This window comes from Meles meles, chromosome 4, assembly GCF_922984935.1.
Source record: "Meles meles chromosome 4, mMelMel3.1 paternal haplotype, whole genome shotgun sequence".
NCBI classification, from domain to species: Eukaryota; Metazoa; Chordata; class Mammalia; order Carnivora; family Mustelidae; genus Meles; species Meles meles.
In genome coordinates this window covers 12,871,993-12,892,077 of record NC_060069.1, presented here as the reverse complement: position 1 = coordinate 12,892,077, position 20,085 = coordinate 12,871,993, and the positions used below count along the sequence as shown (strand labels likewise).

Below are 20,085 nucleotides of genomic sequence, written 5' to 3'. Positions count from 1 at the left end.
AGATAAAAGAACAGGTTCAATTTTGTGAGCCTACAGGCTGTTGATGAAGAAAACTTCGTTACCTTTATTTTCAACTGGCATGAGTTTGGAGTGCAGTGACTACTAACGATCCAGCAGGGATAAAGGCTTTAAGCAAGCAGAAATGCTGATGGTGTAGATGCAAGCAAAATACCCATTTTGGGAACCAATAAGTATATTGGCAATCTATTATGTTCTATTTTGCTTTGTCGAATTTACGGCATATTGAATTTATGATCGTTCTTTCTAAATGGTCCTCTTTTCCTATAAAGATGTTCGCACACTTGCCATTTGTAATTATTAATCAGGTTTTGCTAGTCTAGAATTAAGAGCCAAACTAACAATCTCTTCCAAGTCTAATTGAGAAAATGTCTCCAGTTTAGCTGGAAGTCAACAGTGAATTTGTAAAAGGTGGTCTTAATGATATTCAGGGGACTCTTAATTTTCATTATATAAAGAGCACCCTTATTTATTGATTTGAAATATGATTTAATGTTTCATTTTTCATATTGTAGTTCAGTATTTACCAATACATCACTATATGGAGAGGTAGATATTTAATCTGTCACCGTGGAGTGAGTACCTTCTATGTGCTGAACCTGTAGTAGGAACTGGATTTTTTTTAATCTACAAATAAACACATATCACAGTTTCTAATTCTAAAAACATCACAGTTTCTAGTCACTTCTGTGCTCATTTTATTGTGTGTCTTGCTCTCTAGACTGCAAGCTCCATAATGGTTAGAAACTTGCTCACTTCATTCACTCTTGTGTTCTCAGCATTATCAGAGGTAGTTACTAATTTTTGACATAGGAACTTGAAGATGAGTTATGCATGAGCAAATGAGAATCTGGAGAGAATCGTATCACAGAAACTAGAGGGAAGAGAAAATTTAAAGAGGGTGGAAAGATGCTTTTAGGCAAGAACTGATTCTTATTAAAGCAGCCGTTAGTTAGAAAATTACATAGAGGGGGAAGAGACCCAATCAGAAGATCACCGCCACAGCAACAGCAAAAACCTAGTAAAAACTTAGCAGTTTACAAACTCTTGGGTTGGAAAATCTGTTATTCTTTAAACTATCTATTTTCTTCAAGTTAATTTTAATGCAATGCCAATAAAATTGCAGTATTTTGTTTAGCCTTTTATTTAAATGATACTAAAGTTTACCTTCTACTTAAATTAGGACAGGCAAGATAATTTTGAGAAAAAGAATAGAAAATATGGAAGAATAGAATATTTTACAGTTGAAGTCATTAAACTCTAAAGTTCTTGTTAAGAATGTACAAACAACATATTGCATGGAGCCCTGGGTGTTATACGTAAACAATGAATCTTAGAACACTACACCAAAAACTAATGATGTGCTGTATGGTGACTAACATAACATAATAAAAAAAATAATTAATTTTAAAAAGAATGTACAAACCAATGGAATACCAATAAAAGTCAAAAAACGAGCACTAACTTATTCAGTATGTGGTAAAGACAATATCTCAAAACTCTTGGGAGAAGATGGATTATTCAATAATTAGTTGAACTCTTTTGCAGAGAGAAACACAAGTTTATTCTTCAGGACAAAAACTAAATGCCAGATCAGTTAAGAATTAGCTGTAATAAAGAAAACTATGTACTCACCTAATCTCCATATAAAGAAGGCCTTATAAAGAAGGCCTTTTCAGGCATGAAAATAAAACAAGCCATGAAGGATGATGTATTGATCTGATAGTTTTAAAGTATGGAGCTTCATGATGACATTAGGATCTCACAATTAAAAGGCAAATGATAAACATGGGAAGGTATAACAAAAATGGCTACAGGTTAATATCCTGAACTGGTGAAGACTGTAACAAATTATCAGGAAAAAGGGCACTCTTCATTAGGAGAAAATGGGCAATAATTATGACCAATAAAATTTTTTGTCAGTCTCACTAGCATTTAAATAGGGTAAAATGTGAAGTTTTATAGAATTTCAAAAAATAAAAACAAAGCAAAACAGTACAAGTTAAGATGTGTGAAATGGCAATTTTTATGCCCTAATGTGAGGGGATTCTTTCTGAAGGGCAGCTTAATTGTATATATGAGAAACTTTAATCAGTTTCTCTACTCATTGACCCAGAAATCCTGCTTCTAGGGACTTTATCCTGAGGAAGTCACAGAAAAAGTCAAAAAGATTACCACAAAGATATCTAATTTTTAATTTAGTTTTTAGTATTTCTTTCTTTTGGTCAGCCTGGCCTTCCTTCCTTCCTCCCTCCCATTTCTTTCTTCCTTTCTCCTTGTCTTTTTTTTTTTTTTTTCTTTTCTGTATCTATAGTAATTCTTACAGCAGTTTGCTATTACTTTGATCACTAAATTATGGCACTTGTTTTTGGAATAATTAGAGATTATTCCAGGAGAGTACATACCTCATGGTGATTTTAAAGCATACTTAGCACTTAATTCCATTTTTTCTGTGTCCCTACCGTGTTCCTCTAAGGGATAGTCAAATAGTCCTCTCAAAGTTTGTTTGGTAAGGAAATGGTTACTTAAAAAGATTGAAGTGGTGTGTGGTAATTTGTTTTAATCACCAGAAAGCTGTCAGTGTGTCACAAATTATTTTATACAGATGTCAGTGAGTCCTAATTCAAGTCTAGTGGTAACTTACAAATGAACTCTGATAGAGTTTACTTTGATATTATTTTGTGATGATCACTAGCTTTTAAGAATGGCATGGTACTTCTAGAATGTGCAGAAAGTTATGTGTCTGCCCCTCCATCATGGGAAGTCACTACTTCCACCCATGAAACTCTGTCTTTTCTTTGCTTCCCTATTTCTTTTTATTTCTTATTAAGGCGGTGTTTTCTCTTATTTTTTTTAATTAAAGATCATCCATAGTTATTAAGCAAAAGGAAAAATATAATTTACTTACTTTAAGAGGCAGAAAAGATTATAATCTATTTTTAACTTGCTAAAACATGTTTTCTGATGCTTAAGGGGAAAAAAATCTTGTAGTTAACAAGGTAGATTACTAATGTGGAATGCCTTATCTCTACAATAATGGAAAAATAATGAATTTTTATAATTTTTTTAGAGACAACTTAGTAACCAATGTAGTTTTTTGCTTCTGTGCTTATCCATGTAATCCACAGGTGAGCACCACTATAAGGAAAACATATATAATTGGTGAATTCACTAAATAAATTGAACAGTAACCTTATAGTTGAAGTAGACAGGGGGAAAAAAAACAAACTATGGTAGTTTTCAGATTAAAGATGTTGAAATCATACTTTGAAAACTTTGTTTGCTGTTATACCTGCTAAAGATTGTTTCTTTTATTATCCAACATTTCCAGCTAGCTGACTTCAGCTCTTCCTAAATCTACAGACATCCTAATTTTGAGCCATTATATAATGAAAACATTGGATGTAATTTCCTTGGGTCTACAGTTCTTAGTTGCCCTTCTTACTGCAGATCTTTACACTGTAGCTCATGATTATAATTTGCATAAATGAAATTCATATTTATGAGTACAGATCGTGAAGCAACTGACAGGTGCAAGGTTGTCTACCATGCCAATTTATTGTTTGTTGTGTCATTTAAAAGAGAACTGCTCTCCATGTTTTAAAGAAGAATTTGTGCTGTGGTTGAATTGGAATCAAATTCTAAAAGTAAATAAAATCTCATTTTGTAGCTTTTCATTTTATGCATTTCAATGAAATATGGAAATGTTGGTGGTGAGGATCAGTTGAAGAAGCATTTAACTGAGCCTGTTCTGTCCACTGGTGGACCCTCAGCATCCTCCCCCTCTCATTTCTCCTGCTCTTATGTTCCAGGGAATGCACGAGCTGTTAGCGCCTATAGTCTTTATCCTCCACTGTGACCACCAGGCTTTTCTTCATGCCAGTGAGTCTGCCCAACCAAGGCAAGTTTTTACTTAAGCTCCTTCTCTTTTTTTCAGCCTTGCTGTAATCATTTTAACCTCAGAATCTTTTACATTGAAGGTACTTTTGTAAATTACAAACATTTGGCTGTGTTTCATGTGGCTGATTGTTAATTCCACATCATAGTTGTAGTCCTGGTTCAGCTATGGGACAAATTTGGAATCATAAATGTCTTTGAAAATCTTAGATCTGTGTGTAACTAATGGATCAAGAAGAGGAAATTTTTGTTAAGATGGCAAAGTGCTAATGACTGATGATACTCATATATACCCTCCTCTAATGATTCTTTCACTGTTGGCTGTATGACAACCTTGTCTGTGAGATCCTTTCTCCCCACCAGGTTTCACTGAGTTCAGGTCATGAACCCCCGTCTGTAAATAAACCAAAATGACTTGTCACGTTTTTGAGATTCATTAATTTATTCTTCACAGCAAGTAACTTTAATAATTATATTTAACTTGGGCTAATTTTTAGAATTTATTTCTACTTTAGATGCAGTAACTGAGGGCCCAGAGAGGCAGTCAGCCAGTATCTTGGGACTAGAGACTGTGAGATGACAAAACTTTGTCAAAAGTATTCCATAGGTTAACCCTTCTATGTGCAGAACATAAAAAATTAACACATAACATTTTATGTATTTATCTCTGCAATTATTAATCAAATATAGCCATCCATTTTGCTGAGCATAAATTAGAGCCTTTGTTAAATTAACCTTTGTTTACTACATTATAGATTAGTATTTTCTAGTTTCTCTTGAGTTTCTCTAATTATACAATATGAGTTTGTGCATCTGACTAGAGTAATCATATCTTAATTACCCTTTCTTCATTTATTCTAAAGAATGGTAAGGATGAAGTTAGTCTTGGGATCCTGTTTTCATGCTAGTTTTATCTTTTTAAAAGCATGTGTGTGCAATATGCTTCACAGGAAAGTATAGATAATTGAAAATTGCTTTTAAATAAGTTGGACATGCTGTTTTGGCACTTTCAAACCATTGAAAGGTAAAAGCAACACTAAAATAGATTTGAAAGAGATATTATTGCTAATTAATGGATGTTAAAATACAATAAAAATAGAAGCCTTTGAAAGAAAATAATATTCTGATAGGATATATTTGACCGGTAAGGAAGTGTTTTGTTTTGTTTTGTTTTGTTTTGTTTTGTTTTGGAAAACAAGTGACAGATTGTGGTATAATCAATTTATTCTAGATCAGGCACATTCAAGGAATATATTGTCGCATTTTGTAGTGGTTATTTGGAGTAATTAGATAGTTAGTTCATTGTGGTACAGACAAGGCACCTAATTTGTTTTTGATCTTTGTAGAAAGAAAAGATTTCATTTATTAATGAAATTGCTTTTTTTATTTAGAAGGGATGATTTTTCATTTGCACATGTATGAAAGTTGGCTTATGAGTATAGAATAAGGCAACCTCTGCTACTAATCCCCTTCTACTAAAAAATTATACATTTTGATTATTTGTATTGCTTTTTTTAAGTGAGGAAATGAAAACTCTTTTGAACCCTGAGTATCTGGAACATGATGCCTAGTAAGTACAAAAACTTTCTATTATTCTAATTTTTTATACCATCTCTACTTCAGTGAGGGTTTAACGTTAGTGCTGTATTATTTTTCTAATTTTTAGTGCAATGTTCTCACAGCTTATGGAAACTGCTGAACCTTGGTTTTCTACTTTTGAGCATGATGGTCAAAAGGTAAGTGTTACAGTACAGATCTTTTCAATATATTTGAGGGAACAAATGATTTCAATAACTAGGAACATCTAATTATTACTATTAAAAAAACCCCAGATTTAAAAATCTATGGAATAAGATTGAATTGGGGATCTTAGCCATATTGCTAGTAATATTGGCAGGTATATAAAGGTAAAATAAAAAATTTCATATAAATAGGAATTTTATTTTATATATATATTATCTGTGCGATAGAGCTTCTGACTTGAAAAATTATTACAAATTTTGACTGACAAGTACATTTATCTGCCTGATCTGTTGCTACACATGTGAGTTGATACGTACTGAAGTACGTAGACAAACTCTGTATGAAATAGGCTATCTTATTTTTATTAACACATCACTACTGAATTTACACATTTAGCTTCAATACCATCATTTATCATTTACTCTCTCTTACTCTTTTTAACTGTAATTTTTATTATGTGTTAGAATTGATATGCCATACCATTCGCCTTTAAAGTGTACAATTTAGTAGTTTTTAGTATATTCACAAGATTATGCCGATGTCCCTATTATCTGATTCAAAAATATTTTCATCACCCCAGAAGGATCTCTCATACTCATTAGCTGTCACTCTGCATTCCCTCCATTTCCCAGAGTCGCTGGCGTCACTAGTGTACTTCTACTTTCTATGAACATGCCTGTTCGGAACATTTCCTATGAATGGAACCATATAATATGTTGCCTTCTCTGATTGACTCTTTTCACTTAGCATGATATTTTTGGTATTCATTCCTGTTGTAGCATGCATCAGTACTTCACTCCTTTTTGTGACCAAATAATATTTCACCGTATGGATATACCACATTTTGTTTATCCATACATCAGTTGATGGACATTTGGGTTTTTTCACTGTCTGGTTATTAAGAATAATGTTGCTGTGAACATTTGTGTACAAACTTCATGTCTATATATGTTTTCAGTGCTCTTGGCATTTCTCTAGGAGTGGAATTGCTGAGTTAACTGACATTTTAAACAAACATATATGCTAACTTAGAGATCATTATGGTGTTTTCATTATTATTACACAATATTAGAAAAATTGCCAACTTTCTGGCAAGGGATGTCATTAAGAGTTTTTGGTATATTTTTTCTATATGATTGATTAATTTTATATTGGTACAGTTGATTGCATTCTGCTTAGAAACCATGTATTATTCCGTCACTTATTCCATCTCTTAAAAAATGAAATGGATAACTAATGTGCTTTATGCCTTTGGTCTAGATCAGGGCGGGCTACTGCCTGCAGGCCAATTTGGCCTGCCAGCTGTTTTTATACAGCTTGGGAGTTAAGCATGGCTTTTATAGTATTAAATGGCTGAAAAACTATCAAAAGAAGAATAATATTTTGTGGCATATGAAAATTATATGGAAGTCAAATTTCCATGTTCATAAAAAAGTTTTATTGGGAAATAGCCATGCCTGTTTGTTTCCTTGTTGTCTATCGCTGCTTGCTCATTATAGTGGCTCATTTCAAAGTTAAGTAGTTGCAGCACAGACTATATGACCTATAAAGCCTAAAATATTTACTATCTAGCCTTTACAGAGAAAATTTGCTGATCTTCAACCTAGGTGATAAAGTCTTTAGTAATATATCAATATATTACATTCGATAAGGGTTATTAGAGGTGAAACTTATAAGCATATTTGATGAACTTCCATGTTTTAGAACAATTACTTTATATTTGTTTCTGGTAGGAGATTTGATGAAGTCATAGACTTATGTGAAAATCAAAATTTTGAGCAAAAAGTATTTGAATACATTTAAATAAAAACATGATCTTTTGATGCAGTGGTCATTTTGTATTTTATAACTGATTCACAGTATTTACAAAAGTGAATGATAATGATGTGAGCATTACTACTTTTCAGTTTTATCCATTCATGTTTATATCACTGAGTCAAGTTTATGAAAATGGCTAAGACAGCATAAAAGATATTTATTCATTTTATCAAGAAAAAACGCGTAGATGTTACCTCTGAACATTTATGTTACTTGCATATATCAATGAATAATACATTTCTATAAAGCATATGTTGTGAATCCCTCTTTCATCCTCCTCTTTTTATTCTATGTCTTGATTCTATCACCTTTCTTAAAAGAAGTTTGAGAAATGGATATACTACTCTCTAAGTTCTTCTAGTTCCCTCGGCAATTCGGTTCTATCACTGTGCGTGCTGCCTAGGTCAGCAGACATCCTTCCCATAATAAGACTTTCTTCATGAAGAAAGCAGTGTGTTGCTTTACATAATGGTGTAGAATTATCTCGCTGAATCCTTTAACAGTTTGTGGACTGGCACTAACCTGTAGAGTACATTTTGAGTACCACTTAATAAATGGTTAGGAAGATTGCTAGTTTTATTGGTGCTTGTAGCCATCCCATATGATAATATTTGTTAAATGCAAATAGCATTTTTATTATGATAAATCCTGAAGATAAGGAATATCTTATATTAACTTTAAAATTTTCTCTTGGTTTCATCATTAGATAAGCTGTTTACCATTTAAGTGATCATGAGCCTTACTTGTGAGTTTCTTAAATTTAAGCAATTTTGTTGTAAGTATTCTGAGCACAGGGGAAATCTTTTCAAACTACAGTTTATGTAAGTCCGTACTTCTTAAGCTACACATGAGTCTCCATTCAGTATTTGATAAGTGAACCACATAAGCTGTTGATTTAGTGAGAACTCATTCTCTTCAATCTGGAAATGGATTACATGATTTCATTAAATTAAACCTTTTTAACAGGTTAATTTAGGATTAGGTCTCTCCAAAGCCAGTGATTGTATCTATACAGAAGTGTGTTTATTCAAGACCCTTAGAAGATGACTAGGTGTAGTGATCTGTTTCCCACATGGGTGTTAGAAACCGTACCTGAGCCCAGTGCCTTCATCCCACAGAGTCTGGTATTCAGGCGCACGACATTCTTCAGTAAAGAAAAACTACATAACTAAAATAAGCAAAAAGTTGAGTTGTTCATTTTTAAAGGAAAGTTGGCTTCAGAGTAAACACTGTCTCTTGAATGTGAATGGTGTCTTACAGTTAACATGAACTCCCCCAAATTATTTTAATTTAATATCAGTAGGAAAAAATTTGAGCAAGAATTAATTTTTTTTAAAATTTCAGCAGCCTGTCATTTGAAGAGAATACTTGATATTATAAAATCAGAAAATGGTATCCTGGTTTTACTATTTTTGTAATAAATGACCACAACACAGAGGTGTCTTTTTCTCCTATCTATACAAATTAGCAGAAACTAATTGAGTCATAAAAAATCAGTATGGTCTTGCATTCCTCAGACCTGAAGATGCTGGTGTGGACACTGTAGCAAGTACAAAGGGCTACATCTCTTTTTAAGACTTTATATCCTGGAAAGATAGATGGAACCGCTTCCAGCAAAGTTTTCCTACTGCTAACACATGCCCCTCCTCTCCTCTTTCTTTCTATGAGCCTGATTAGTCACGGATTTCTACATTTTTTTCTGTGCAGTCTTCCTCTCCAGACTACAATGGCAAGAGCTTTACTTTCTTTATTTTGTGCCCCTGAATGTGGTCCAGTGATGATAAGATGATGTTCCTTTTAGAGATCTCATGGTTTAGGAACCAGAGAAGTAGAAACAGGTACTGCAGTAGTACAGAAGAAGATGATGAAATGGGACCTGACACTGGAGCCGGATCTCTAAGAACACTGGGAAGCTCCTCTATGGAAACACTGCAGAGGGGATATTTCAAGTTAAAGAATGGCATCCCCAGGATCTCTGGAAGCACAGTATGAGTAGAGACTGACCAGATTATGAAGGGCCTTATAGACCTAGCTCAAGAATTTGTCTTTTGTCGGGGCGCCTGGGTGGCTCAGTGGGTTAAGGCCTCTGCTAGCTCAGGTCATGATCCCAGGATCCTGGGATCGAGCCCCACATCTGGTTCTCTGCTCAGCAGGGAGCCTGCTTCCTCCTCTCTCTCTGCCTGCCTCTCTGCCTACTTGTGATCTCTGTCTGTCAAATAAATAGGAAAAATCTTTAAAAAAAATAATTTGTCTTTTGTTTTTGTTTTTCCTGTGGGAGCTATTAAAAAGTTTTAAGGAGGGCAACTGGGCATAATTTAATATCTGTTTTAGATGAATCACCAGGCATTTTGGAAGCTAGATTTAAAAGCAGCCTGAATTAAGGGCAGTGAGACCAGTTAGGAGGAAAGAAATGATAGGGGCCCCAAATCAGGTTCTAACAGTAGAGCTGTAGGAGAGAAGACATAGTAAGAGTCTCCTGAGTGGTTCTGAGGAGCTAAAATTGGCAAAGTGTGTGTTGTTATTGGAGGATGGGTTGAGGTAGGCATGGGGAAAGGTTGAACATGTTTTTGAGCAGAAGGTGATAAGCTCAGTACTGGGTCTGCTGAATTGGAGACCCTTTTGTAACCCAGGATTCCTTGCCAACGTATGAATATATGAGAGAGAACCCAGGTTATGGATACAGATTTGGAAGTCTTTGGAAAGTGGGTGTTTGTCGAAGTACTGTGTATGAGTAAGATCACTCAGGAGAATCACATACAAGTAGACAATTAAACTAGGACAAGACCTCTATGAAAAAGCAGCATTTGCAAAGCAGAAACAAAAATTTGAGCTAGAGAAGTTGAGTGAGGGAGTGGCAGGCAGTCATCAGAGAATGATGCTATAAATCTCAAGACTGGAGAGAGGTAGAAATTGAGGACTCAACATAAGACATTATGTTGGACTCAACATTATGAGGACTCAACATTAGACATAGGGACGCCTGGGTATCTCAGTCAGTTAAGTGTCTGCCTTCGGGCGCCTGGGTGGCTCAGTGGGTTAAGCCGCTGCCTTCGGCTCAGGTCATGATCTCAGGGTCCTGGGATCGAGTCCCACATCGGGCTCTCTGCTCAGCAGGGAGCCTGCTTCCCTCTCTCTCTCTCTCTGCCTGCCTCTCTATCTACTTGTGATCTCTCTCTCTCTCTGTCAAATAAATAAATAAATAATCTTTAAGTGTCTGCCTTCGGTTCAGGTCATGACCTTAGGGTACTGAGATGGAGTCCCTGGGCTCCTTGCTCAGCGGAGAGCCTGCTTCTCTCTTCCTGCTGCTCCCCCTGTTTGTTCTTCTCGGTCTCTCCCTCTTTCACCTCCCCCTCTCTCTGACAAGTAAAAAAATAAAATCTTGTGGAAAAAAAAAAAGTTTAGACATCATATTAGGAGAAATCATCAGACTTGAGATGGTTGTTGAAGTTTACATTAAAGCATTACAAGCAGTAGAGGTACATCTTTCTTAAAACGGGATTTGGAAAGGGAGGAAGGAAAGTTGTAGTTAGCCTACGTAGTTGGTTTTTTTTTTTTTTTTTCTTTTTTCTTTTTTTTTTTTTTAAACTCAACTGTACTTTTGGTCTGGAGAGTTTAAAAATCTTCCTACTCATAAGAGACTATGGACTCTGAAAAACAACCTGAGGGTTTTGAAGGGTCAGGGGTGGGAGGTTGGGGGAACAGGTGGTGGGTGATGGGGAGGGCACGTTTTGCATGGAGCACTGGGTGTTGTGCAAAAAGAATGAATACTGTTACGCTGAAAAAATTAATAAAAGGGGGAAAAAAAAAAAAAGTTTCACAGAAAAAAAAAAAAAAAAAAAAAGGAAAAAAAAAAAAAAAATCTTCCTACTCAGTTATTTAAATTGATCAAAGGACAGAAAATATCTTCTTTTCTAATACTAGTTTCCTTTATTTCCTGCCTTTTTTTTATAGTTTTGAGAGCTCAAAGTAAAACAGTAAAACAGTTTTTCTTTCTTGTTTTTCATATTTAGATTTTATGTCACAAGAAATATCTTATCAGAGTCATTCCATTTAGGTCCCATGGCTGATTAGACCAACTAACTATAGACAAGTAGAATAGCAGCTACCACTACCTCTAGCAAAAATTATCTTGAAAATACTTAATGTCGCCAGAGAAACTGGTCAAGGGAATAAGACAGGAAATTTTTCAGAAGACAGTTTCTGGACTTTATTTTATGAGCACAATCATCTGTATGACGATCAGCATATGATTCCACAATTTAAGCATTTGGCATGAGATGATTAAAGTAATTACTGGTTACTCAAGAATGATGTCCACATATTTGTTCATTTCATATTGAAATAACACATGCTCCACTTTTTTCTCTTTTTAGGGGAAAGAAACACTGATGACTCCCATTCCCTTTGCTAGACCACAGGATTTGGGGCCAACAATTGCTATTGTTACTAAAGTCAACCAGATCCAGGATCATCTACTGAAGAAGCATGATATTGAGCTTTATATGCACTTGAACAGACTAGAAATTGCACCACAGATATATGGGTTGTAAGTACCAAAGTTTAAGTTTCAGCTGTATCTAATTATGACTTATGGTGGTTTCTGTATGTCTCAGATCCACAGAAGTAAGACCAGAACTGTTTCAGCTCCATTTCATTTCATGTCTTATGTGCCAGGCTCTGTGTTACTATATTCACATATCATATTTCATCTCATACTCACACCAGTCCTGTTAATTGGGTGTTGTACAGGGGAAGAAACTAAGCCTAACTCTACATGAAGTCATAATTCAGATTCAGGCAGGATTGGCTCCATAATCTGCAGAGCTCAGCACAAAATAAAAATGAATGTCCCCTGTAAAAAAAAAAAAATTAGCAAGAATTTCAAGATGACAGCAGCAGATCATTAAGCCAAGCATTCTAAGAAGTTTGGAGTCACATAGATCATACACACATGAAACCAGCCTCAAACCTAAACAAACCTGTAGGATATTCATAGTCTTTCCATTTTATTGGGAAGTGCATTTCTAAAAGTAAGATAAATGTCCCTCACAGTCAACATAATATGGTAATCATCTTCAGCCATGTAACTTCTGTAGCGTACTGTAGCAGAAGAAAAGGGAGCCAGTCACTCCTCAGATATGTGTGTCTGTTTGTATGTGTACTTATTCAGTGGCTTAATAGGGTGGGTAGGAAAATTAGAACGATTAAAGTTTTAATAAATATGAATTAATTGTGTAGCACTACAGATATTAAAAGGATCCTTTATATTGAAGCAGTAGGACATTTATAGCTACTGCTGGGCTGTTCCTTGGTAGATATTTTCTGCAACTTCATCCCTCAGGTAGAACATGGAAAACTAAGAAGATATTATTAAGATACATATAATAGATGCTCAGTAAAAATGAATTCATTATTTGAATTACAGAGAATTTCAAACAAGTCAAAGGTTTCAGACCAGAGCAGAGGCTATTTATTTAGCCCAAAGAAAAGAATATCAATGAGTGTTTTCTTTATGTTCTCATGTGAAAGAGTCTTTCACTAATTATAACTCAGCTTTCTATCTTCTTTGGAAGCCCTGAACTGTAAGTAAAGATGCTTGCTTTTTTGGTTTTAATGTTGCTTATTTTCATTTCTGTGACTTAAGCTTGACTTCATCATTGAGAGCAGCTCCATCATTTCCACTGGAAATGAGAAAGTTGTGGGTAAAATGGGTATTGGGCATTACTGCAAGTTATTAATGAATCATCATTTACACTTAAAAGTTTGGCTAATGTCTTTGTGATTATAGATATAAAAATTTACTTTAAAACAGATACGGCAAGGTCAGGAGATGTCTGTATTCTTCTCCATTGTGCACTCAAATAAATGATTTATTCAAATAGAAAAGCCCATTTTACACCCTCAAAAATTGTTTACCAAAGTCTAGATATTGTCCTTAAATATTGGAGAAGGAAATTAATGTTGGACATATTTATCATTTCTTTGAAATGCTTTATTGTTTATTACCTCTTTGAGCTGGTGCTTTACATTGCAGTGGTGGTGGCTTGGACTCGGGTAAGATGATTTATAAACCATTGTGTTCGTTTCCTTTTTAGACACTAGTTTCCATCAGCTTTCTCTTCATCATAATGATTCATAGGGCTTTTTTGACATCCCACCAGCACCTTCCCAATAAAATTCCATGATCCATGAAATAATCACTCTTAATCCTTGCAACTTTATTTTTCAGCAGTACTAACAATACCAGGGCTTGCAGTAACCATAGCTGACTCAATTATCCCATTTTTTTAGTATATAATCTCCTCTGCATTAACTAAAAATATACATTTTTTTTCATCTTTGAAGAAGTCATTCATTCTCTTAATTGGTCTCTCCTATAGTGCAAGGAGTTTACTCCATTTACTAAATCTGTTTGTTTTATTTCTATTTGTGGGATACATGTGGTCAAAATTTCCTTTGTCTTTATGCTACCTTCAGTTGTACAACTCATCATATATTTCCTATTGATGACTTTTAGAGTCTTTGGGGGCCAGAGAAAAATATGAGTATAATATGAAACAGCAGTTAGAAGCACAGACTTTGAAATGAATGAAGAGTAAATGTAATGGTACCTACTTCTTAGGGTGCTGATGAGAATTCAGTTATAATATGCAAAAATCATAGTGCTCAGTATGTGATAAGCATTCAAGATATGTTTGGCAGTACTTTTGTTATCATTATCTGGCATTGCCATTACTCAATTAAGTGTCATGGCTTTGTGAATATGATGTAGTATGTGTTTCATGAACCTTTCCACCTCTGGCTTTTTGTGTTTTCTTCACCAAAGCGTTTGAGCTTCTACTTAAGTGGAAACATAACAGCTGTCTCTTAGACCAGTGCTTCTAACTAGACAGTGTAGAAGCTAAAGAGTAAACTTCTATAGAAACAGATTACAGCAATTTGTCACAATAACTTTGTGTTCTTAAATCTAAAAAAATATTGTAGGTTTGTACCTCATGAAAATGAATAGAAATACCATGCTTGGTTTTATGTCATACAAGTAATATTCATCTAAATAATTGCTGATGCTACTATCCATTCCTGCTGGAAGAAAATTGGTAATTTAGGCTGACATTCAATATTAATACTTAAAAAACAATAAGCTTGCATTTTGAGTACTTTATCCTCAAGTGGACAAATATAAAGTAATTAATTTTCAGTTGGTAAAAATTGCTCTTTACAGAGCAATTGACATCAGAATCCATAACTTCCACCATCTAAAATGTGCTTTTGTATTCCAGCTGGTTTCTTACAGAATTTAAATTTTCAAACAAGTATTTTCTTATATACCAAAATACTGTAACAAAATTAGAAAACAATATGATAAAAATGTCAGTAATGAATGTGTCAGTGGGAAGTGTTATCAGTATTAACAATTTGTGTAGAATGGGAAGTAAATCATAAATATGTGTTTATTACATGTGAAGAAAGTGATAGCAAAATGGAATTATAGTCCTGTTGACTCCAGGTTTCATATTCCAGTCACTCTTTAGCAGTTGCGTGGCACCTTAAAATTTATTTAAATCTGCTTTATAGAGGCTCCTGGGTGACTCAGTTGGTTAAGAATCTGACTCTTGATTTCGGTTCGGGTCATGACTTCAGGGTCTGGGATGGAGCCCCCCAGTCGGTCTCTGCAGGCAGTATGAAGTCCGATGGAGATTCTCTCTCTCTCCCTCTACCCCTCTCCCTGCTCATATGCATATGGGCTCTCTCTTGCCTTCTCTCTAAAATAAATAAATAATTCTTTTTTAAAAACCTGTATTATGATATGGTTATAATTATCACTAAGAGAAAGGTTTGTAATTCCTCCATTTTTAAAAATAGTTTTTTTTCTGGTTATTGTAAGAAACTATATGTGGAAGTGTCCTGATATGACAGATATGCCATATACAAACGTATTTGTTATATTTTGGTAATAAATTTGTTCAACAAAATTAGAATTAATTAGTGTAAAAATATTAATTGTACTAACATTGGCTAAAGTCATTCCAAATTAGCTTATCTTAATTTTAAATAAATTGATGATTTTATCTTGAAATATGGGAATAATTACCCATGAGATCTTGTATATTATATAATAATTTGCTTATTAATGCTGTTATTTTATGTACTTGAGTACATTATCCCCTGGATAATTATAGCTGGTTTTTCTCTTACAAAATGTTAAATCAATCAACCTGCTGTTTAGTTTAAACAAAATTAATTTGAAGTTAAATGTTCAATTCCATGTAAGTGATATTATAAAATAATAATTTATACTGTGTTTTTCACTAACTTTATGAAAGATTACTCCTGTTGCACTTCAGAGTTTCTCTTACTTTAATTCAAATAATATTTTGAGTTGTCTGTTTGCCAATTATTAATGGGTATTAGACTTATAAAAAATAAGTTCCGTAGGGGCCTGTCAATGCATACTGACCAGTATCCAAAGTAAACATTGACTATATTATTTCCAACTTTCCAAGGTAATTCCCGAGAGTTGCTTTTTTTTGGCATTTTCATTTTTAGTATGAGAATAAGAATGTCCTGTGTTTCATCCCTTACGGGTTATTTTTGTGCAGAAGCCTCTAAAATACAGTGTTACAGTTCCATCCCTGAGTATGTATTTGTTTGAGTCCTAAAGACTCTTATTAATCACAAGAGATTCAAGTATACAGATTGAATACCATTTTCATTTAGTACCATAATACTGTTTTACAGAGAGACCAAAAATTAAAGTTTAAAAAGAACAATTTTTGCTAGGCCAGAGTAACTGTGTTTTATTATCACCCTTAAATATATTGAACCTGTGTATTTTCAACTACATTTTATACTTTGATATAAATAGAATACATAATAAGCATCTGTGGGATATGCAATTAATGTCACTTTTGAGGAAAGACCCTCATAACACACTTGGGCTTTGGCATTCTTAAATTATGAACTCTTTACAACACTCATGGGATAAATTTCATATCTCCCAAATGTTTATTATACATCTTCCATTTCCCTTCTTTCCTGTGTTCTGGATTAGCAGTTGTTTTGCTGTAGTGGTTTATAGTATTTAATTGGGAGGTTCTTCATTATTGATTAATAATCCTGTAAATTTTGTGATATTTTAAAATATAGTATATTCTAACACATATCACAGTGTAATTATGTATGACTTCTAAGCTGTTAAACCTATATATGACATATAAACATATGATAAAAAAATATCATTCTTAGCCATCGAAGTCAGTATAGTTACCCATCTTAAAAATTTTGTGTCTCAACAGTTTAAACAAATAGCTTTCTATTCTGAGCACAACTAGTGATTGAAATATTCTTTTCTTTTCAGTGAATGTTATGTTATACAGTAGATGTAAAAAGCGTAAGGAAGGATTGCAAGGTCCAGTGATACCTGGTTTTACACTACTGAGTGTTAGCCCAGAATTCTTTGAAAAAAATTTTTTTCATTTCTTTATGAAGAATTATCATGATTAAAAATTATGGGGAAGAATAATAAATTACTTGATATAATAATACAGCTATAAAGTTTAAATTAATTAAAATTATATATTTGCATCTTCATTCGGACTAGACCTATTTTAAGTGCTCAGTAGCCAGCCATATAGTGGCTAGTGGTTATTCTGTTGGACAGCATTGGTCTAGATCTTTTTTCTACAGTAAGGGGGGAGTGGGTGGTATTGAAACATAATGGTTTTCTGATATTTGTGATTTAGAAGGACTGTGCTAGTTGCATACTGGTAAGAGATTGAAGGGATACAAGTAAGAATGGGATAATAGTGATTTGCTTAAAAAACTAGTAACTTTGCTAAAAGAGATGATGGCAGTGAGGATAAAGATAAATGGAAAAATTTGGAAAATACCAAGTTGCTAGAATTGTCAGGAATTGTAACTAATTGAATATGGGAGTGAGGGGGAGGGAAAAATCAAATATAATTTGGACAGCATGGGCAATGATGGTAAAAATCACAGGGATAATGAATGATATTGAAAGAAATGTCAAAGAAAAGAGGAATTCAGTTATGGACGTGTTGAGTTTGGAGTATCTGAGGGACCAGGATATCCAGTAGAAAATGGAATGTTATGGTTCTGGAGCTTTGGAGAGAGATTCGGCAGTACCAGTTTGATAGTCCACATACCATATGATGCTAATTGAAGTTGCTAGTAAAGTGAAAGGAAAAGGACAAAGATTAAATTCTAAAGAATATCTACCGCATGTAACTGATTTATGAGAATATAAAGCAGGAAGTGATTTGTTGTAATTGGCATTTAAAATAAATTACTGTAGTTTGTGTATTTGAGAAAGGCAAGACTGGAAACAAGGATACCAGTTATGAGAACTTTGCACTTGTCAGGTAGGAATTTGATAATAGCAATGAAGGAGGGGCAATTTAAAGAAATACCTTTGAGTCAGCATCTGTGATTTGATAATAACCCAAAATGCTGTATAGTATTTGTGAGAGTGGGAGACATTGTGGATTGGAGGCACTACCATTTTAAAGCATCCAGCTACCCTGTTGGGCCATCCTTTTATTCATGTTCTCAAGTGACTGCCCAGTATGACTAGCTCACCTTCTTTCTCCCTTGCCAGCAGCCTGAACCTCAGCTTATTTTCTGTCCTTCTACTTTGGAACTGACTATTCACTCTCCTTCATGACCATGAGTCATCAGGTATTATACCTACAGTATTTTTATCCTTTTCCTCTTTGCTTGTTTCTTTTTTAAGAAAAAAAATATATACTGCTTTGATCCTTCTCCTCCAGCAGCCCTACTCATTTGGTCTTTCCTTCCACACTTCCACAAATAATGGTCTTCTCCAGATTCCATTTTCTACTGATGGACCGTCACAGTGGAGATGGTGTAAATGGTCTAAGTACAATAATTAAAAGATCAAGATTAGCCGATTTTAAAATATGACCCAACTGTATATGGCTTCAAGAAATTCACTTTAAATGTAATGATATAGGCAGATTAAAAGTTAGGAAAAGATATATCATACAAACATTAATCAAAAGAAAGCAGAAGTGGCTATATTAGTATCGAATAAAGTAGATTTCAGAGCACAGAAAATTACCAGAAATAAAAAGGACATTACCTAGTGATAAAATGCTCAGTGCACCCAAATGTGCATGCACAAAACAGCACAAAATATGTAGACCAGAAACTGACAGAACTGAAAGGAGAGCTAGACAAATCCACGTTTATAGTTGGAGACTGTCAGTAATTAATAGAAAATAGCCAAGTATATAGGAGAACTCAACAACAGTATCATCCAACAAAATCTGAGTGACGGTTATGAAACACTTCATCCAATAATGGTATAATGCACATTCTTTTCAAGTGTTCTCAGAGCATATACCAAGATAGACTATATCCTAGGCCATGAAACAAACCTCAGCAAAATTAATGGAATTGAAATCATACAGTGTGTTCTTTGATCACAATGGAATCAAGTTAGAAATAACGGAAAGATGATGGGAAATTTTACAAATGCTTAGAAACTAAACAGCACCCTTCTAATAATCCCTGCATTGAAAAGGGAGTCTCATGATAAATTAAAAATTCCACTGAAGTAAATGAAGTGAAAATACATATTAGAATTTGTGGGACACAGCTAAAGCAGAGCCAAGCGGGAAGTTTATTGCACTAACTGGTTACATTAGAAAAAAGGAAAAGTCAAAATTGTAATAATCTAAGCTTCTGCCTCAAGAACCTAGAAAAAGAAGAGCAAAAGGAGGACAAAAGCAAGCAGAAGGAAGGAATAAAGGTAAAAATTGAAGCCAGTATAATTAAAAACAGTGCAACACTAGAGAAAAATGAACAAAAATCGATTTCTTTGGAAAGATCAATGAATTTACTGTCTGACAAGAAAAGATAGGAAGAAAGTGGGTGTGGCTACAAAAGAATATAGAAAAAATCCTTTTGGTAATGGCATATTTCTATATTATGGCTGTATCCGTGGTTGTATATCCTGGTTGAGATATTGTTTCGTTTTACAGGATGTTAAGGGAAGTAGGGATCACGGAATCTCTCTGTACTGTTTCTTACAACTGCATATGAATAATTACCTCAAAACAAAAAAGTATTGTAAGAATAATGCCAGTTGAGATGGCTCACTCTTGCCCTTCTTATAAATTGGGTTTTTTTCTTAGTACTGTGTTTTGAGAGTTCTTTATATACACTAGATATGTGTCTGTTGTCAAATCTGTGCTTCACAATATTATCTTCCAATCTGTGTCTTCTGTTTTAAGTATCTTTCATAGAATAAACATTTTTAATTTTGGTAAAATCCAGTTTATTAACTTTTTATCAAACTTGATTTTGGGTCATATCTAAGAGCCTTTCACATAACCCAAGTCAGAAGTATTAATTTTCTTCTGATTGTTTTAGGGTTTTATGTATGATTCATAATGAGCTAATTTTTGTATAGTGTGAGAGATGCAGGTCAAGGTTATTTATTTTTGGCACATGGCTATTCAGTTATTTTAATACCACTGTTGAAAGATTACCCTCTCTGCATTGAATTGCCTTAGTACTTTTGTCAAAAATTAGTTGATTATCTGTGTGATTTATTTCTGAACT

The 20,085-nt window shown here is 34.0% G+C and overlaps 1 protein-coding gene across 3 annotated transcripts in view; it reads left to right on the top strand.

Moving 5' to 3' along the window:
* Window positions 1-20,085, top strand: part of TBC1D5 (TBC1 domain family member 5) — a 579,401-nt gene that overhangs the window by 357,363 nt on the left and 201,953 nt on the right. For all 3 annotated transcript variants that reach the window (XM_046002325.1, XM_046002328.1, XM_046002327.1), the window contains 4 exons: window positions 3,831-3,919; window positions 5,435-5,485; window positions 5,582-5,651; window positions 11,850-12,022. In XM_046002325.1, coding sequence (XP_045858281.1) covers window positions 3,831-3,919; window positions 5,435-5,485; window positions 5,582-5,651; window positions 11,850-12,022 — 383 coding nt within the window. The remainder of the gene's footprint in view (window positions 1-3,830; window positions 3,920-5,434; window positions 5,486-5,581; window positions 5,652-11,849; window positions 12,023-20,085) is intronic.